The sequence below is a fragment of the Chiloscyllium plagiosum genome, chromosome 1 (genome assembly GCF_004010195.1).
Source record: "Chiloscyllium plagiosum isolate BGI_BamShark_2017 chromosome 1, ASM401019v2, whole genome shotgun sequence".
Classification (NCBI taxonomy): Eukaryota; Metazoa; Chordata; class Chondrichthyes; order Orectolobiformes; family Hemiscylliidae; genus Chiloscyllium; species Chiloscyllium plagiosum.
Window position 1 is genome coordinate 33160616 of NC_057710.1, and position 20274 is coordinate 33180889.

Genomic DNA, 20274 nt, shown 5'->3' on the forward strand with positions numbered 1-20274 from the left:
ATCGTCCTTTCCACAGCTGTAATACTATCTTTAACAAGCAATGCCACACCTCCCCCTCTTTTACCCCCACCTCTGACCCTACTAAAACATTTAAACCCTGGAACCTGCAACAGCCAATCCTGTCCCTGTTCTACCCATGTCTCCGTAATAGCCACAACATCGAAGTCCCAGGCACCAACACACACTGCAAGTTCATCTCTATGACTCTATGTACTTAATGGCAAGGACCTGGGGAGTGTTGTCAAACAAAGAGATGTTGAAGTGCAGGTTCACAGTTCCTTGAAAGCGGAGTTGCAGATAGACAGGGTAGTGAAGGCGGCTTTTGGTACACTTACCTTTTTGGTTAGTGCATTGACTGTAGGAATTGGGAAGTCATGCTGTGGCAGTACAGGACATTGGTTAGGCCACTTCTGGAATACTGCGTTCAGTTGTGACCTCCCTTCTGTAGGAAAGATGTTGTTAAATTGGAAAGGGTGCAGGAAACATTTACAAGGATGTTGCCAGGATTGGAGGTTTCGAGCTATAAGGAGAGGCTGAATAGGATGGTGCTGTTTTCCCTGGAGCATCGGAGGCTGAGGGCTGACCTTTTGGAGGTTTATAAAATCATGAGGGGCATGGATAGGATGAATAGTTAAGGTCTTTTCCCCAGGGTATGGAGTTCAAAACTAGAGGGCATAGGTTTAAAAGTGAGAGGGGAAAGATTTAAAAAGGGACATAAGGGTGGTGCGTGTATTTAGTGAACTGCCAGAGGAATTGCCGGAGGCTGATATAATTACAACATTTAAAAGGCATCTGAATGGGTTTGGAGGGATATGGCCAAATGCTAGCAAATGGGACTAAATTAATTTGGGTAATTCATTCTGGTTGACATGGATGAGTTGTGCCACAGAATCTATTTCCATGCTATGCATCTCTATGAATCAATTTGGTAAACCACCTACCCTATTCAAGCCCTCTCGGAATCTTTTGTGTTTCTCATTCTTCTAAACGCCAATGAATAAAGATCAAAATTATTCAATATCTCTATACTTAGGATCAAACTCATGAATCTTATCTGGACTGCCTCCAATGCCAGTGTGTCTTTCCTTAGATAAGGGGCACAAAACTGTTCAGTTTTCCAGTTGTGGTCTGACTAGTGCTTTGTATAGTTTTAACAAAACCTCACTACTTCTATTCTCATGACCTCTGAAATAAAGGACAACATTACAGTTGCCATTGCATACCTAACGTGGAGATTAGCTACTTGTGATTCATGGATGAGGACTCCCAAATTCCTCCTGCTACAGCTTTCTGCAATTTTTCTCCAAGAGCACATGGGTGAACTGCAACAATTGTGAATTTCTGTCTGGTGCAAAAGTAAAATAGGAAAAGTGGCCAAACCATGGCTTAGAAGGGAAATTAGACAGTATTAGATCCAAGGAGGTGGCATACAAATTGGCAGAGAAGAAAACAGACCTAAGGGAGTGGGAACAGTTTAGAATTCAGCAAAAGAAATTGATGCAGAAAAGGAAAATAGAGTACGCTTTCAGGAGACAAAAACTGACTAAAAGTTTCAATAGGTATGTGAAGGTAAAAATAACAATGCACATCCCCTACGGTTAGAAACAGGGGAATTTATATTGGGCAAAGAAATGGTTGAATACATACCTTGATTATGTATGCACAAAGCATACATAATCAAGGTATGGGGGGAGGGGGGGGGGGGGGGGGGGAGAGCAGATTACTGGAAATTACAGACAATCTGCCTGCTGTCAGTTATGGGGAAAATGCCAAAGTCAATTATAAAACATTTAATTGTTCAACACTTGGAAAACAGCTGCACAATTTGACAAAGGCACCATGGATTTATGAAAGGGAAATCATATTTGATAAATATACTGGAATTCTTCAAGAATGTAACTCAGAGTTGAGGAGACCAAGTGGACGTGGCTTATTTGGACTTTCAGAAGGCTTTTGACAAAGTTCCACATAAGAAATTAGTGTTAAAAATACGTGGGATTGGGAACAGTGTATTGAATTGGATAGAAAACTAGTTGGCAGACAAGGAAACAGGGTAAGAATTAATGAGTCTTTTTTCCAATTAGCAGGCAGTGACTAATGGGGTACAGCATGTGTCAGTGCTAGGACCCCAGCAATTCATATAATATATATTGATGATTTGGCTGAGGAAATTAAACATAATGCCTCCAAACTTACAGATGATACAAAGCTGGTTGGGAGGGTGAGATACAAGGGGGATGCAGAAGTCCTTCAGTGTGATTTGGACAAGCTGAGTGAGTGAGAAAATGTATGGCAGATGTGTGAGGTTATCATTGAGGGGAAGTTAGAAAGGCAATTATCTGAATGGCTATGAATTGAAAGAGATGAATGGATAATGAGATCTAGATACACCCTAATACATCAGTCGCTAAAAGTAAGCATGCAGTTGCAGCAGACGGTAAAGAAGCTAAAGGATACGTTAGCCTTCATAGCAAGAGGATTCGACAAGAAAAGCAGGGATGTCTTGCTGCAATTACACAGGGCCTCTAGAAACCATACCTGGAATACTGTGCAGTTTTGGTCGTCTTATCTGAGGATGGATGTTCTTGCTATAGAGGGAGTGTAGCAAAGGTTTACCAGAAACAAAAAGAGAAATTGTTGGAAAAACTCAGCAGGTCGGGCAGCATCTGTGGAAAGAAAGCAGAGCTAACAAGTCAGGTCCATGTAATTTTCTTCAGAACTGATTGCAGCTGGAAAAAGTTTGGTTATATATACACTAAAGAAAGGGTGGGGTGAAGGGAAAAGAGTAAACAATAGATGAAGATAGAGCCCAGAAAGACAGAGATAGGCCGTTGGGCACACAAGGAATGGGTAAAAGTCAGCCTGGGAAAATGAATAGCTACTAATAGGAGCCAGTAGTGGCTAACAGTAGTGGTTTGCGGTAGCAGCCCATGTGACGACAAGGCCTGGTGTGTGGGGGTTGGGTGAAGGTGTTCGAGCCCTAAATTTATTGGACTCAATATTAAGTCCCAAAGGCTGCAAGCTTCCCAAGCAAAAAAATGAAGTGCTGTTTTCCAATTTGCACTTAGCTTTGCTGAAGCTCTGCAGAAACCTGAGACATTGGCTAGGGAACATGGTGGTGTGTTGACATGGCAGGCAACCAGAAGCTCCATGTCATTTTTATGGATGCAACTATAGGTGCTCTGCAAAGCGGTTTAGAATCTTGTCTGCCTGTGTTTCTTCATATCCACTCTTTACTTTCCTAATTGCTTTCTTAGGTTCCCCAATTCAACTTCTGCATTCCTCTCGGGCCTCCATTGATTTGTTCCCTTTCAACCTGTTACATACCTCTCATTTCCTTTTTATCGAGTCCTGAATATTCTAAGACATCCATGGTCTTCCATGCTTGTTGCTCGTATAATTCACCATAAAGGGAACATGCTGAGAATGTACTGAATACAATTCCGTTTGGAATAGATTCTGTAGATCTAGCCTCAAATAATAGTGGAGAAAGTGAGGTCTGCAGATGCTGGAGATCAGAGCTGAAAATGTGTTACTGGAAAAGCGCAGCAGGTCAGGCAGCATCCAGGGAACAGGAGAATCGACGTTTCGGGCATCGAAGGGCTGATGCCCAAAACGTCGATTCTCCTGTTCTCTGGATGCTGCCTGACCTGCTGCGCTTTTCCAGCAACACATTTTAACCTCAAATAATAGTTCTCAGTGCACTTTGGCCAAATCTGCCTTATTTACATAAAATCTGCTATCTCCTAGTCTAAAATAATTTTTTACAGACCATCCTTTTCCTTTTTCATAACAAACTTGAAATATATGGTTCTGAAGAAGGGTCACTCATAACAAAGAACTTGGAACAACACAGCCCAGGAACAATCCTTCGGGACCACCAAGCCTGTCTGACACATGATGCTTTTTTAAATTAAAAACCTCGTTCCTCTAAGTGGTCTATATCTCTCTACTGCCTGTCTATTCTTATATGTGTCAAGATGCCTCGTAAATGTTGCTGTTTCATCTGCTTCTACCACCTCTGTTGGCAGCAGATTCCAGGCACTTACCACCCTCTGCCTATTTATATCATGCTGACCATCTGGCAATCCTTGTTACTAACTACAGCCCCCTCAAACTTTGTGTTGTCTGCAAACGTACTAATCACACATCCACGTTCATCTCCAAATCATTTATACATACAAGTTGTTCTGCTATAACATACAATTCATTACCGTGGATTCACTATAACATGATTGATGAATTAGGGACACTGTTTCAAAAGCACAAATTTTAAAGCATGTATTGGTTATAACGTGATTCCGGCCCCATTAGTTTGAATGGTGCTGCTATTATGCAATTTCCTTACAACACAGATTGTATAAGAAGGGAATTACTGCATTCTTGCAGAACTGACTGTATTACAAACAAAAGTGGCCCAGCAATAATCACTGTGGAACAACTGGTTTCAGACCTCCAGTCAGAAACTATTTAATATTTTATGGACATTATTAGTTCCATGCAACTTTCCCTCCAAGGTACTCATCATCCTGACTTGAAATTATGTTGTCATTCCTTCACTGTGGCTGGGTCAAAATCCCAGAATTCCCTATCAGCACTGAGTGTCCCTACACCTCACAGACTGCCGTGATTCAAAAAACAGCTCACCGCCATTTTGTCACAGACAATTAGGGATTGACAATAAATGCTGGCCAGTCAGTCATGCTGACATCGCATATTCAAATTATTCATTTTTTCCTCTATTATCAACTCTTAACATTTTCATATTACTTTCAAAGACTGCTGATTCTTTCTTCAACCTTACCTTAACAGTTGGATTCAATCACTCCTAAACTGTGGAATCTCTTCATAACAGTGATTTCATAGCAAATAATGTTTTATTACAAAGGTATTCACACTAATACTAGAGTTAAGAGAATGGTTGCCTTAAGATTGGTTTAATGAGTCAGTGCTTCAACGAAAGAAAGTTTAATTGCCACATGTTCTTCTAGAATGATTAACAGTAAAATGATCCAAAGGTCAAACAGCAACCTGTGAATTCATGAACATTTAATAGCTGGTACATCAATTGGAAGGTATGTAGTATATTTTCAATTATGAGCTAGAAATATTTGGAGGGCTTTGGGACAGCTTGAGGTAAATGGAAAAGAACTGACCAAACCTTTTGGCCTGGAGGCTAACTGCAGGCTGAGCCTTGATTAAAAAGGCTCTTCTAGACACAGCTGACCCTAGGAAAAACACTGTCACGGAGTCATACAGCACAGAAACAGACCCTTTGACCCAATTCATCCATGCCAATCATTGTGTTTAAACAGATAGTAGAAATTGGCTGTTAACAAGCTTAATACCTGATAAGGTCTCTTTTTGATTTGCCAGAATGACTTATTTTCAAGCAAATGGCAGTTACTGAACGGTAATTGAGACCACAAGAAGAATAGATCAGTCTATCCGGGCGGAACCAAAATTAAAGTTGCTTTTTTGAACTCATGCTGCCTTTCCCTGTGTGAATTGAGAAGGTGACCCTGATCAATGTTTCAGAAAAAAAGCCAAGGAGTCTACTTTCCTACCTGTGAAACAATGCATTGTGAAAGCAATTTAAGTAATCTGGCCAGTTTTATTATTTTCTTTTACTTACCCCTTAATGGCATTGCATGTCTTTTGTGTGAATAGGGGCTGAAAACAAATGTTTTGGGTTTAAAGCAGATATCAGTCTGTCAACCATTTTGTTTAATTTTCTCTCTAAAGTTATTGTGCACTTAATAAATAGCTAAGTCTTTTGGCAAATACAGAGGTAGAATGGCTAATATGGTTTGGCTGTCTTTCTACGCATTGTAACAATATTGGTTACAAGGCCCTGGTTCAAATCTCTCTGACCCGAGAGGGGTACCATAACAAGTCCAAACTGATTGATTTTTTAAAAAAGGTTGTGTTGTACTAGACAAAAATAACAAACTGTAGTTCGATGAATGAGAGCAAAAATTCCATTAGGTTACACCATTTCTAATTAACAATTTCTGTACCTGCAACACACAACTGGTTTGATCAATTTAATTTTTCTTCATAATCGGCTCCACCCTCAGCTTTCACCACTCTTACTTTTTGAAGAATTCAACTTTGAGGCCTTATCTGTACAGATGTCAGATGCTCTTTTATATCTTATCCAAATTGCCATTCGTTTTAGATGGCAAATATCATCTCTATTCAATAACAGGGTCTATCACAGACCAAGTGATTTCTTAATGAAATTCAAACATACAATAATTCTAATTGGGGAATAAACAAAAATGGAGTGATTTTTCTCCCCAACTCTCCCTCACCCTGGATCCTTTTCAGGTATGGTTTTTCAGTTAACATAATAAAATGTCATAAAGTGATTCACAGGAGACATCACAGAAGGTAATAATATGACACAGATTGCAGAAGGAGGTGGATTTTAAAGAAGGAATGATGTTTAACCAGTGAATTCTAAAGCTTTATGACTTGGAGAAAGGAAGTGAATCTACTGTAGCCAAATTTGCAGACAACAATAAAATAGGTAGAAAGGCAGGTTGAGAGAGGGATACAAACAGTTTGCAGTGAAATATTGACAGGTTTACTAACTGGAAAAAGCCTGTTTCCACACTGTAAGAATTCTATGATTCTATAAATGGAGTATAATATGGAAAAAATCAAAGTTACTCATTTTGGAAGGGAAAACTATTATTTAAATAGAGAAAAACTGCAGAAAGTTGCAACACAAAGGGAGTTGGGGTAACTGCATGAAACACAAAGTTAGCATACAAGTGTAGCAAGTAACAGGAAGGCTAATGGAATCTTGACTCTTATCTTGATAGCACAAACATCAGACGTCTTGGCCCTTGTCCATGCTGACCAGGTTTCCTAAACTGAACTAGTCCCATTTGCCTGTATTTGATCCATATCCTTTTAAACCTTTACAATACATGTCAAAATGCATTTTAAATGTTGTAATTATACCACCTCTATTACTTCCTTCTGGCAGCTCATTTCATACTCCCACCACCCTGTGTGTGAAAGAGTTGCCCCTCAGGTCACTTCTAAATCTTTCCTTTCTCACCTTAATTCTATGCACCCTAGCTTTGGACTCTTCTACCCTAGAGAAAAGACCTTGGCTATTGTCCTTATCTACACCCGTCATGATTTTATAAACCTCTACAAGGTCATCCCTCAGTTTCCTACAGTGCAGAGAGAAAAAAGTCCAAGCCTATCCAGTCTCTCATTATAACTTAAACCTTCCAGTCTCAGTAGCCTCCTTGTAATTTTTTTTCACCCTTTCCAGTTTAATAACAACCTGTAGCAGGGAGACCAGAATTGTACACAGTACTCCCAAAGTGGTCATACCAATGTCTTATACAACCATAACATGACATGACATCCCAACTCATGCACTTCATATTCTGACCAATGAAGGAAAGCATACCAATCTCCTTTTTCACCATCCTTACTATCTGTGAAGTCACTTTCAACAAACTATGTACTTTAGCTCTCCCTTCCAAAATGAGCAAATTCACATTTTCCTGAATTATGCTCCATTTGTCAATATTTTGTCCCATTACTTAACTTATCAATATTGCTATGAACCGTTTGTATCCCTCTCACAATCTGCCTTTCCACTTATTTTACTGTGGTCTGCAAATTTGGCCATAATACATTCACTTATTCCTCCAAGTCATTATTGATGTTGTAAATACTCATGATTCCTGGGGAACCCCACTGATCACAGGTCGCCAATCTGAAAAAGAACCCCTCATCCCCACTTGCTATTTTCTGCTCTTTGGCCTATTCTCTATTCATGCCAATATATTACCTCCAACACCTTATCTTATGACTTAACCTTTTGTGAGGTCCCTTGTCAAATGCCTTCTGGAAGTCCAAATATTATACATCTACAGTTCCCCTCCATGCACTCTGGTTGAAACTTTCTCAAAATCTCTCATAAATTAGTCAGACATGAGTCATCTATGGATAACAAAGGCAGGGAAGGCTACAGGGAAGGCAGGCAAGGGCTGAGTCAGTCTTCAATATGGCAGTGGAAGCAGGTGATTTTTAGTCATGGGATGATGCATTGTCAGAAGGTCATCTTAAAATCACGAATGACATTAAGGATGCAAATAGTCCAATTCAGCCTCAAACAGTTGCTAGCGACAGGGTCAGAGTCAATGACCAGGGAATAGAGCTTATGACCAGGATCAAAGGTAATGATTGTGGCATTCCCAATACTTAAGACACATGAATTGACTGCTTATTCAAAACTAGGTGATGACAGGTTTGAGAATTTGCAGACCATGTTGGGATCAAGGGAATTGGTACAGCTGGACTATCAGCATGTGTGTTAAACGGATGGTGATATTTCCTTGGGGGCAGCACACAGTTGAAAATAGGATGGGGTCAAGGATAGGTAGGGGAACATTAGAGATAAGGATGTGGGAAAGGGAAAAGAAACCAGCACGTGTTGCTACAACTGAACACTGAAGGAGACAGCCAACAACAGTTCAAACTTAATTCTTCCTCTGTTCCAGCTGGCCTCAATTTGCACAGTAGTTGAGATTCAAAATGCAATTCAGCATTTAGTGAGGAATGAACTTGTTTCCTAATACTGTCTTGAACCTATGTGATATACAAGCATGCATTCTTATAGCAAGTAAATGTTTTATGAGAATACCTTTGCCATTATATGCATTAATTTTCAGAAAACATGATTGACTGTAACTTCAAATAAATATTTATTCTGCTGAAGCACCACACAATATATATTTAGTGAAGTTCCTGTGCCTTTTCATTACCTCTTGCCATCAAGTCTAAGACTTTGAAATTGTAAGACAGGGCTACCTAAAGGCTACCATTTAAAGACCTTAGTACAGTTAGATCATCATGTGACACTTCTGCACTAATGAAGACGCAATCATTGTAGGTAATCCTTCAAAAACAAAATTTTCTAGCTCCATCTATATGACAGTTCTGCTATCATTTCTCTAGGTTCCCAGCATCCAAGTATAACCAGGAGCAAAAGATAACTGGGTATTTCTGTCACTGCTGAACCAGATTCTACTGACTGATTCTTCTGCAAGTTGTATTATTATTGAATGGCCTGAATGGCTTAATTTCTGCTCCTATGTCTATGGTCTTCAAAAATGCTCTAACTGTTGACCAGCAAAAAACTCCTCTTTGGAGGAGATTCAAAAGCAGAACCCAATTGTAATCTTTGTAATCTTAGATAACCTTCTTCACAGTCCACTATACCACCAATTTTGGTGCCATCTGCAAACTTACTAACCATAGCTCTTATATTCTCATGCAAATTATTTATATAAATGACAAGCAGAAGTGAATCCCTGTATTGATCCCTGTGGAATGCCAATGGTCACGAGCCTCCAGTCCGAAAAACAGTCCTCTGTCTCCTACCGTAACTTCTAAACCTATAACCACCATAATTTAAAAGGACAAGGGCATCAGATACATGGACCCCACCACCTACAAATTCCCATCCAAGCCCTACACCATCTTGACTCGGATGTATACCGCCATTCCTTTCATATTATTGGATCAAAATCCTGGAATTCCCTCCTGATGGCACCTGTAGCACATATCTATAATAGATCATGAAGGCAGCTCGCCATTGATTTTAAGAAGTTCATGACCACAGTTATCTAATGTAGGCAATTGGCAATTTGTAAGCAATTTTAGAGTCATAGAAATGTACAGCATGGAAACAGACCCTTCGGTCCAACCTGTCCATGCCGACCAGATATCCCAATCCGATCTAGTCCCACCTGCCAGTACCAGGCCCATATCCCTCCAAACCCTTCCTATTCAAATACCCATCCAAATCTGCATCAGCTACTTCAGCTATGCTAGTTTCTAAATCTGTTCCACTGCATAAATTGTAAATTTTGAACAGAAGTCAAAAAATCGTGTTGCTGAACTATTTTCACTTTAAGCATTAAATTCAGAAGAAAGCACCAACTGAGTAGTTACACAACCCAGATCACTGCAAAGAGAATTATGTGAATTCAATGGGGCATACATGTTCTTTAATGTATATATTAATCCATATTGAAATCCAGTATCATCGATGCACACATGCAGAAAAAAAACAAAGATCATAATAAATAAATTGGAATGGTAATTCTTTCTAATTTAAAATACGGAATTAAAATTATTCTAACATACAACAAAACTATGCATAAAATATACCAACTACCCTAAAATTTTATTTTTAGCATCCTGATTATTAGGTGTAGTAAACTGGGGGATGCAAACATTTTCGTAAATTCCACATAAATATATATTGCATACATATACATAAGTTTTGAGAAGATTTGTAGCTCAGGGTTGCGGTTCTGGATGTAGGCTTGCTCACTGAGCTGGACGGTTCATTTCCAAACGTTTCGTCACCCTACTAGGTAACTTCAGTGGGCGTCCGGGCGAAGCACTGTTGATAATTCCTGCTTTCTATTTATATGTTTGGGTTTCTTTGCGTTGGTGATGTCATTTCCTGTGGTGACGTCATTCCATGTTCTTTTTCTCAGGGGGTGGTAGATGGGGGCTACCTCGATGTATTTGTTGATAGAAGCTTGGCATTCCAACCGGAACTCTAGGGATTCTCATGCGTGTCTCTGCTTGGCTTGTCCTAGGATGGATGTGTTGTCCCAGTCGAAGTGCTGTCCTTCCTCTTCTGTATGTATGGATACTAGTGAGAGAGGGTCATGTCGTTTTGTGGCTCGCTGATGTTCATGTATCCTGATGGCTAGTTTTCTGCCTGTTTGCCAAATGTAGTGTTTGTTACAGTTCTTGCACAGTATTTTGTAAATAATATTAGTTTTGCTTGTTGAACTTGAAAGACCCTATACAGACAACAAGCAAAACTAATGTTATTTACAAAATGCCGTGCAAGGACTGTAAAAAACACTATATTGCACAACAGCAGAAAACTAGCCACCAGGATACATGATCAACTAGCCACAAAACAACACGACCCACTCTCACTAGTATCTATACATACAGATAAGGAAGGACATCAATTTGACTGGGATAACACATCCATCCTAGGACAAGCCAAACAGAGACATGCACGAGAATCCCTACAAGTATTGCATTCCAACCGGAACTCTATCAACAAATAGATCGAGTAAGACCTCATCTACCACCCCCTGAGAAAAAGAATATGGAAATGACGTCACCACCGGAAATAGCATCACCAACCCAAAGAAACCCAAACATATAAATAGAAAGCAGTAATTATGAACAGTGCTTCGCCTGGAGGCCCACTGAAGAGGTTACCTACAAACCTACATGCATATACTAAAAAAATTACAAGCTCTGTAATGGCGCATGCAAGTTACAAAAGAGTCAAAGCTATAGCCTCTTTAAAACAAAAATGAAAATGCAAAGTCTGAAATTCAGAGATGTGGATCACTTTTAAAACACACTACCTTTGCCCTCAAAAACATTTTGGAGGCAAAAACCATCAGAGTAAGAGAGAACATCTTCCGAACACGTCTGGAAAAGGAGTTACTGTTCAAATCCAATTGCGTCACAACCATAACTTTCAGAACTGAACAGTGGCTTCAGACTATTAAACAACATGATAACAGAGTAGGCTCAATTAGCTAAATATCAGCTTTTATATTCCAGCAATTTATCAGTTAAGATTTTGCTTCAAAAAAAAACTAACTTCTAAAAAAATTATTGGCACAATTTGAAGTGTAATTTGGAATTTATTCTTTAAACTCTCAAAAGTCACCAAACCTTTCACTATAAAATTAAATTGATTTTATTGAGAATGAATTGTAGAAGGAGGAAAAGGAAGACAACTGTTATAACATCTGCATTCTCTCCCTGTAACTGATGGGTCAAAGAACTGCCAATGTACCAAGAATCACAGTAGCAGAACACCTCCAGATCAATTGAAGTCCTAACCTGTTTGATCCTGATTGAGATAGTAGAAATGACATTCAATACTCCTGTACAAATAAGTCCCTGCAAGACTCAATGCAGCCATATTTAATGAGGAAAAACTCCTACCAATGGAAAGGTTTTTTTGTACAGAACTGTTCTCTGAAGCTTGCTGGATAAAAGTAAATACATCTGTATCTAAAGGACTTTTGTTTCTCTAGAACATGATCACAATGCCATACTGTGACATTGACTGCAAATTCGGGACAAGAGACTTCCCTGAGATTCAAATGATGGCCTCCCTGTTCTTTAAAAGTGGAAATCAAAGAATTTTCAAAATGTTAGGGTGTTAGTGCAGTTGCTAATCCCTACAGATCAAGATCGTATCAGATACATGCTTGATACATGAAACATTATCAGATCTGTGGTAGGATCTGATTCAGGGACTTCCAGGCTAGAAATTAGCCAAATAAAAGCAGTCAGATTCCAGAAAAAGGAAATGATTCCTAACTTGCAAGGTATGTGCAAATAATGGGCAACAGTAAATATGAACGTGGCTGCAATTAATTGCCAGGTTGACTATGCCAATCCAGCCAAGTAACTTATGTGAAGTCAATATGTGAAAAACAGCCTAACTAAAATACTCAATGGTTACTATTGCATGTGTATCTTCATTCAAGTCAGAAAAGATGCAATTGCAAAATCTTTGTTTGAACTCTATTGTTCTTTCCCCAGATGCCTGACTTAATGACTACTTTTAGCTTTTAGTTCAGATTTCCAGTTTCTGCAGCACTTTGCTTTTCAATAGATGCAAGACCTTTTCCCCTTTTACTCCAAACTGTACTCTTACAAAATACAAATCTCAGCCAACTTATTTCGCTGCATCCCTTAATCATCAAGGCAACTTTCTGTGAGGGGCTCATGCATCAAGCTCTACATGTGCCCATTTAGGATGATGAAATGAATATAATGTAATGCATAGTGGATAAAATAAAAACAACTTGTTTATGAACAAGCATGGGCATTCTTGACCTTATCTCCCAAGTAATTACAAGTGCTTTTATTTAACAGGTTAAATGGTCTGTCAGAATTCTTAGTTTCGACTTCCATGGGCAAAATGGTGTAATCAAGGTAGTAGGTGGCTACCAATGCATATATAAATGTAAGAATTAGAAGCAGAAGTAACAGACTCTACTGCTCCCAAATTCAATATGATCACGGTAGATCGTGGGCTTCAGTTCCACTTTTCCACCCATTCCTTACATCACTTGATTCCTTGAGACTAAAAACCTAACCATTTCACTCTTAAATATTTCAATAATGGTGCATTTACAATCCTCACATTACACAACGTATACTCCATCGTTGTCCATTCACTTAATATGTCTATAGCTTTTTGCAGTCCCTATGTCCTCTTCACAGCTTACAACCCCAAGCAGCTTTGTATAGTCAACAAACATAGATACATTATGCTCAGTCTCTTTGTACATGTTAATAATATATTGCAAATAGCTGAGGCCCCAGCAACCCTTACTGCACTAGTCATAGACTGCCAACTTGAAAAATGCCATATTTATCCATTATTTCTGGTTCATGTTCATCAATAAACATTCTGTCCATGCTACTACATTACCCCCACATCCATGAGGTCTTAATTTGTATTCTAAACTTTTGTGAGGCACCTTACTAAATATCTTTGGAAATCCAAGCATACTACTCCAGGCATACAAGGCCAAGTTCTGGAAAATGGGATTAGAATAGTTAAGTGAATATTTTTGACCAGAGCAAACTCGATGGGCTGAAGAGCCTTTTTCTGTGCTGTAGATCTCAATGACTTCATCCATCCTACTAATTACACTTTAAAAAAGACTCCAAATAAAAATCTGTCAAACACTTTCATTTTCATAAAACGTTGCATGATCAGTTTTGATTTTTCTAACTGTTAGTAAGGACCTCCTTTGTAGATTGCAGCAACTTCCCAGGATCTAATGTCAGTCTATAATTCCTGGTTTTCTCTCTACATCATTTCTTGAATCAACTTCTATTTCACTGGGACCAGTTATAGAATTTAGGGAAATCTTAACCAGAACATCCACTACCTCTACAGCTCTCTTCTTATAACTTTTGAATGAGGAGGAGTCTTCACTTGGCGTGTTAAGCCTTTGGAATTCTCTGCCACAGAAAGCAGTTCAGGCCAAAATATTGAATGCTTTCAAGAAGGAATTCAACATAGTTCATACATCTAAAAGGATTTAAAGGTATGGAGTGAAAGCCATACTGAGTTGGATGGTCTATCATGATCATACTGAATGGCAGAGCAGGCTTGAATAGCCAAATGGCTGACTCCTGCTCCTATTTTCTATGAACCTATGTAGGCAGTCAGGTCTTGGGATTAGACAGATTTTTATTTCTCAAGTTTCTTCAGTGCCTTTTTTCACTCTGCTATAAAATTCATGTCAAAAACCATACAGCACATTTAAAAAGTTTTGGTCTAAACTTATAGTTTAGTAGCTATGTAGTGTCAGTATGAAAAATTTAGACTTAATTTGTAATTACAGCTTTTGGCTTGACTAATAGCAAGTTAAAATCCCAGCTTCAATCCATGACAGCATTCAAGACTTATAAGCAGCTTTTGAGGGGTTAAACAATAAATTCCAAGTTACACCTTAAATTATGCAAATGGATTTTAAAAGGTAATTGTGATCAGTGGGTATGATAAGTTAATTAGTAGCCTATTCAATCATGAAGGTATCATGTCCATTGCCATCCCGTCATCAAGCAAAGAACGTTATTGAACACTGGCTTACTGGATATGTAATAGACAACAGTACCTCCTCCTTTTCTTCCTAAGCCAGAAATGCTGAGACAAAATTTCAATGCCTCAACAAAATTTGCCAGATCAGCCAAGATTAAGAATAAATCAGGTGCATCCTGGTCTGCATGGCATATCTTTTAGAAAGTAATAGTTAAAAATGTGCAAGTGGAGGAGGAGATACCATTGCTTCAACAGTACATTGTCGCAGCATGCAAGATCAGGCAAAAAGAATTGCAGCATGCAACACTATATATGGAACAGCAAAGGTTAATAACCTGGATGCATAGGACTTGAGAATGTGGGAACAAGGGAAGTATATCAAGTCCTCTCCAGTGTCATTGCAAGTTGAAAACCACTGTTGCAATGTGGTGCAGTGAGAGCGGGGGAAATACATTTTGTCCAACACATACAGGTATCTCCGCAAGAGGCGGCATGTGTAACTGAAAGACAAAGTTAAGGAAAAATGCAGTTAAAGGAGCAATTAATTCTCTCTTTCAGAAAAAGGAACTTGATGCAGTTTTAAAAGGATTGGCATCGCAGTCACAACAAACAGATAAATGATAGATGGAACTGGACAGCGGTTAAACAATATTAGAGTATAATTAAACTGATGACTAAAAATGTAACTTGCAGAAAGTAAAATCTAAGGAAGAAACCACAATTATTTAACTTTATGAACTCAAGAAAGCTTTTATTGCACCTTTCAGATTGATATAAGCTATTTCTTCCATAACAGTAGTAACAGAAATGTCCTCCACCAGAATCCTTGTGGAGATCAAGTTCCCTTTTCAAAGTGGTGACACGCAATCGATAAAAAGCACTATAGGTCTTCAGCAGCCACAGAATTGTACAGCATTATAAAGTGTCACCTCTCAGCCGGACACATCCCTCTCACTATTATCAATCTAGATTACCATTCCGGGATGTAAAAAAAAGCATGCTGGGAATAGCATCGGTTGTGTCAGAAAATGAGGTTTCAACCTTCAGTATAACAACACAAGACCATAAGGATAATACAAAAGGATAATACAATATAAAACAATGTTACAAGCAACCAAGCAATTTGACAACTAACAGGTCAAGTGGAAGTTCTGTTGCATCTGGTCATCCATGGTGATGAGCAGAGACGCAACTAATGGGATGAGGGCAGAAGGAATACACCCATGAAACGTAATACTGATGCCCAGATTGTGGTTATGCAAACAAGGCTTTGAAGTATTTCAAAATATTTTCAGCTAGAAGGGCTTCCTTCTGGAGCATTTCCCAAAACATCTCCATGATCACAAATCTTACTTTTCAGCCTAGCATTTTCCTCTCTGTGCGACTTCAAGTAGTAAATGAGAGCACTGGACAACAAAGGCTACAGACACTGACCATGTTGCAGATACAGTGCAAAACAAAGGTTTCAAAACCTGCCACGTCCTTGCCCAAGATGTTTCAATAGAACTCTAACCCTGACACCTATTGGACAAAGTAGAAAATTCACCAGGTACTCCTGCTCAAACAAAAAGCAGGACAAATCCAATTTGGCCAAATATTGCCTTATCAGCTGTCAGACCTGATAGAAGTTAACAAAACACACATGGATGCTGGTGAAAAATAAGCACGACCGCAATTAGGCAGTAGTGCTGGGGGGGGGGGCGATTTGGAAAAAAATATATATAATTCGAAGATTACCATTTAGTCAGTTGAGGACTGACTCCGAACTGGCTGGCCACAGCCAGTGTACTGTGAGGAGGGAGAAGAAGAGTTCTCTGAGCTGACAGACATTTGACTTCTGGTTTTCTTCGTTGTTTTTGTGTGGTTTTTTTGTTTTTTATTAAAAAAGAAAAAGATATAAACAGGGAACTATCACACAGCAGTGCCCATTGATGAGAAGGACATTGCTTGTCACTGGCCACTTGGGTGTTTCCTTTCTTCCTGGTGGTTAAAAAAAATAGAAGTCAACAAAATTATTAGAGGCATGGATGGAATGGATTGTCTGTCTTTCTCCTAAGGTAGAGATGTTAATTACTAGGGGACATCGGTTTGAAGTAAAAGGGGGCAACGTTTAAAGGAGATGCAAGAGGCACTTTTTTAAAAAAACATAGGAGGTGATAAGTGCTTGGAAATGTACTACCAGACGAGGTGATAAAACAGATACAATAGCAATGATTAAAAGGCATCTTGACTTTGCATAAATATGCAGGAAATAGAGGGATATAGTGTTAAGGTAAGGGATTTTTAGTTTAGAAAGGCACCATGTGTCAGCACAGGATTGATGGGCCCCCAAGGGCTGTACTGTTCTTTGTTTTTTTTTTAACTCTGTCTATTCTTAATTGTTGTTGCCAAGTGTCCAATTCAAGGATGATGTCTACTCAGGATTTGAACTTTCAGTGACAAAAATAAAACTTGCAGGGGAAGGGTCATTCGACTTGAAATGTTAACTCTGATTTCGCTCCACCAATGCTACCAAACCTGCTGAACTTTTCCAGCAATTTCTATTTCTGTCTCTGATTTGTGGCATTCATAGTTCTCCTGGTTTTTATTTAGTATTGCAACTGTCAGTTGTGGGTCTGCAAATTCTTGACCTGCAGACTTTAAGACATATGAAAGAGCAAATCCCATCAGTTTGCAGGATTTGCTTCTTTGTAATTAATGGAATGAATTATCAATAATGTTATCAAACAGCACTTAGCAGTAACCTGCTTACTGATGGTCAGTTTTGGTTTGTCAACAACTTGGAGTATTGCCTCAAACACAAATACAACAACTGAATTCAAGAGGTGAGATAAGGAAGAGAGAGAGGATCATTCACATTAAGGCAGCATAGAAATAAATGTGGCTTCAAAGAGACCAACACGAACATTAAACAGGCATCAGGGAACATACTTTTGATGACAGATACCTGTATAAATGCTGTTCCGTGTTTGTTGGAGACCAAATGTCAAAGCCTTTAGACATAACTAGAAAAGTTCCTCAATGTTGTGTGCTAAGCCGGACAAGTTCCAGCTGCTTTACCAATGACTGTCTTTCCATAAAAGTCAGAAATGGTACTGTTTGTCGACTACTATAGTGTTGACCTTTATGCATAACTCGTCAGATAATAATGCAGTTCATGGCTGCAAGCAGAAACATCTGGGCAACACTTTGGCTTGGGCTGATAAATGATAATTAATGTAATTACCACACAAGTGGTAGACAATGAACACTTCCATAGAGTCCAGTCACCTCAGTTTGACATTAAATACGAATATATGAAACAGGAGCAGAAATATATCATTCATACCTCATGACTGCTCCATCATTCAATAAGACTTCGACTAATCTATTTGTGTCATACAGCATAGAAACAAACCCTTCAGTTCAACTCAATCAAATTTCCCAAACTAAACTAGCCCCATTTTCCTGAGTTTGGCTCATATCCTTCTAAACATTCCCTATTCAGGTACCTGTTCAAATTCCCATCTAATCCTGTTTACCCTTAATTCCCAACCTATCATGAGTTTATTGACACCGGTCTTAAAACATTCAATGCCCAGACATCCAAACTCTGAAGCAGAGTTCCAAAGTGGCACAACACACAATTTGAAGAGTTTTTCTCATCCTTGACCTTAAAGGGTAATTGTTAATTTTAAAACAGTGTTCCTTGTTCTGGACTGACCTACAAGAGGAAACATCCTATCCACATTAGATACAAAATTGGCTGAGTGGTAGGAAACAGACAGTAATTGTCAATGGGTAATGTTTGGTCTGGAGGCAAGTTTGTAGTGACACTTGCTTTTCCTGATACATAGTAATGATCTGGATTTGATGTGCAGGGGCCAATTTCAAAGTTTGCAGAGGACACTAAACTTGGAAGAATTGTGAACTGTGAAGACAGTTTGCAACTCCAAAATGGACACTGACAAATTGTTGGAATGAAATGATAGGTGCCAGATGAGATTTACTACAGAAAAGAGAGAGGTATGCACTTTGGTCAGAAGAATATTGAAAGACAATCTAAGATAGAGATATAATTTTAAAGGAGGTGCAGAGCAGAAGGACCTGCTTGTATATATGTATTGAACATGGCAGGGCAGGTGGAGAAAACAGTTAACATAGTGTACAGTGTTAGTGGCTTTATTAATGGGGCATGGAATACATAGCAAGGAAGTGATTTTATGCAAGATCCTTATTAAACCTCAGCTGGAGTGCCACTTTATAGGCAAGGCATGAATGCATTGGAGCGAATGGAAAAACTACGTGCAAGAACGGCTCCAGGAATGAGAACCTTCAGTATGAAGATAGTTTGAAGAAGATGGGAGTTCACCTTAGAGAAAAGGCAGCTGAAAAGAGATTTGATATAGGTTTTCAAAATCATGAGTGGGCTCAACAGAGAAGACGGGGAGAAGCTGTTCCCATTCATAAAAGAAATAAGAACAAGAGGGCATAGATTCAAAGTAATGTGCAAACAAAGCAAGAATGATGTAAGAAAAACTTTTTTCACATTGGTTACAGTATGGAATGCACCACTCAGAAATGTGGCAAAGGCAGGTTCAATTGAGACATTCAAGAAGACATGGATGATTATTTGGATGGACATGGCATGAAGCAAAATGGAGGAAAGACAGGGGATTGGAGCTAGGTAATATAAACGATGCAGGCACAAATCAGCCAAATGGCTTACTTCTGTACAGTAAAACTTCAGTGATTCTTGCAAGATTATTCAGGATCTTAAACACTTCAATTTCACCCTTGGTCTTCTAAAATTCGGTGGAAACAAGCCCAGCCTGCCCAACCGATCCCCAAGAGACAAGTCACTTCCTCCAGGTGTCAATCTAACAAACTTCACCTCAACTACCTCCAATGCATTTACATCCTTACTTAAACAAGGAGAATAAAGGTGCATACAGTATTTGAGATGTGGTCTCACCAATTCCCTGTATGAGGGGTAAGGTAAAAGACTGGCTGGCAGGAAACAGAGTATGCATAGATGGGTCTTTGGCTGATTGACCAGATGTGATGAGTGTAGTCCAAAAGAGGTCAGTTAAAATCACCATAGTCTTATCAGACCATAATGTTGATCCCTCAGTAGTCTATTGGTGGTTTAACCTGAGGGTGAACACATCTCAGGCAAGGGGAAGGGTTGAGGAGAGCCTTTCATGGTAACCTATCTGGTGTGGAAAGTGAACTCATGCTGTTGACATTAGTCTGCATCACGAATGATATCAATACATTTAATCTTGTATTCAATTCCTCACACAATAAAGGATAGCATCACATTAGCCTTCTCAGTTCTGTGCTGCACATGCACACTAACAGTTTGCGACTTGCACAAACAGCTAAATCCCTAAGCACATCAGAATTCTATAGGTAAAAACAATGACTGCAGATGCTGGAAACCAGAGTCTAGATTAGAGCGGTGCTGGAAAAGCACAGCAGTTCAGGCAGCATCCGAGGAGCAGTAAAATCGACATTTTGGGCAAAAGCCCTTCATCAGGAATACAGGCAGAGAGCCTGAAGGGTGGAGAGATAAGTGAGAGGAGGGTGGGGGTGGGGAGAAAGTAGCATAGAGTACAATAGGT

General features: G+C 39.1%; 1 protein-coding gene across 6 annotated transcripts in view; it reads right to left on the bottom strand.

Moving 5' to 3' along the window:
• Window positions 1–20274, bottom strand: part of dym (dymeclin) — a 543859-nt gene that overhangs the window by 268166 nt on the left and 255419 nt on the right. For 5 of the 6 annotated variants that reach the window (XM_043718287.1, XM_043718196.1, XM_043718380.1 and 2 more), the window contains one exon: window positions 15004–15168. The exons of the other annotated variant lie outside the window; for it this stretch is intronic. In XM_043718287.1, the coding sequence (XP_043574222.1) occupies window positions 15004–15168 (165 nt within the window). The remainder of the gene's footprint in view (window positions 1–15003; window positions 15169–20274) is intronic. 6 annotated transcript variants of the gene reach the window in all.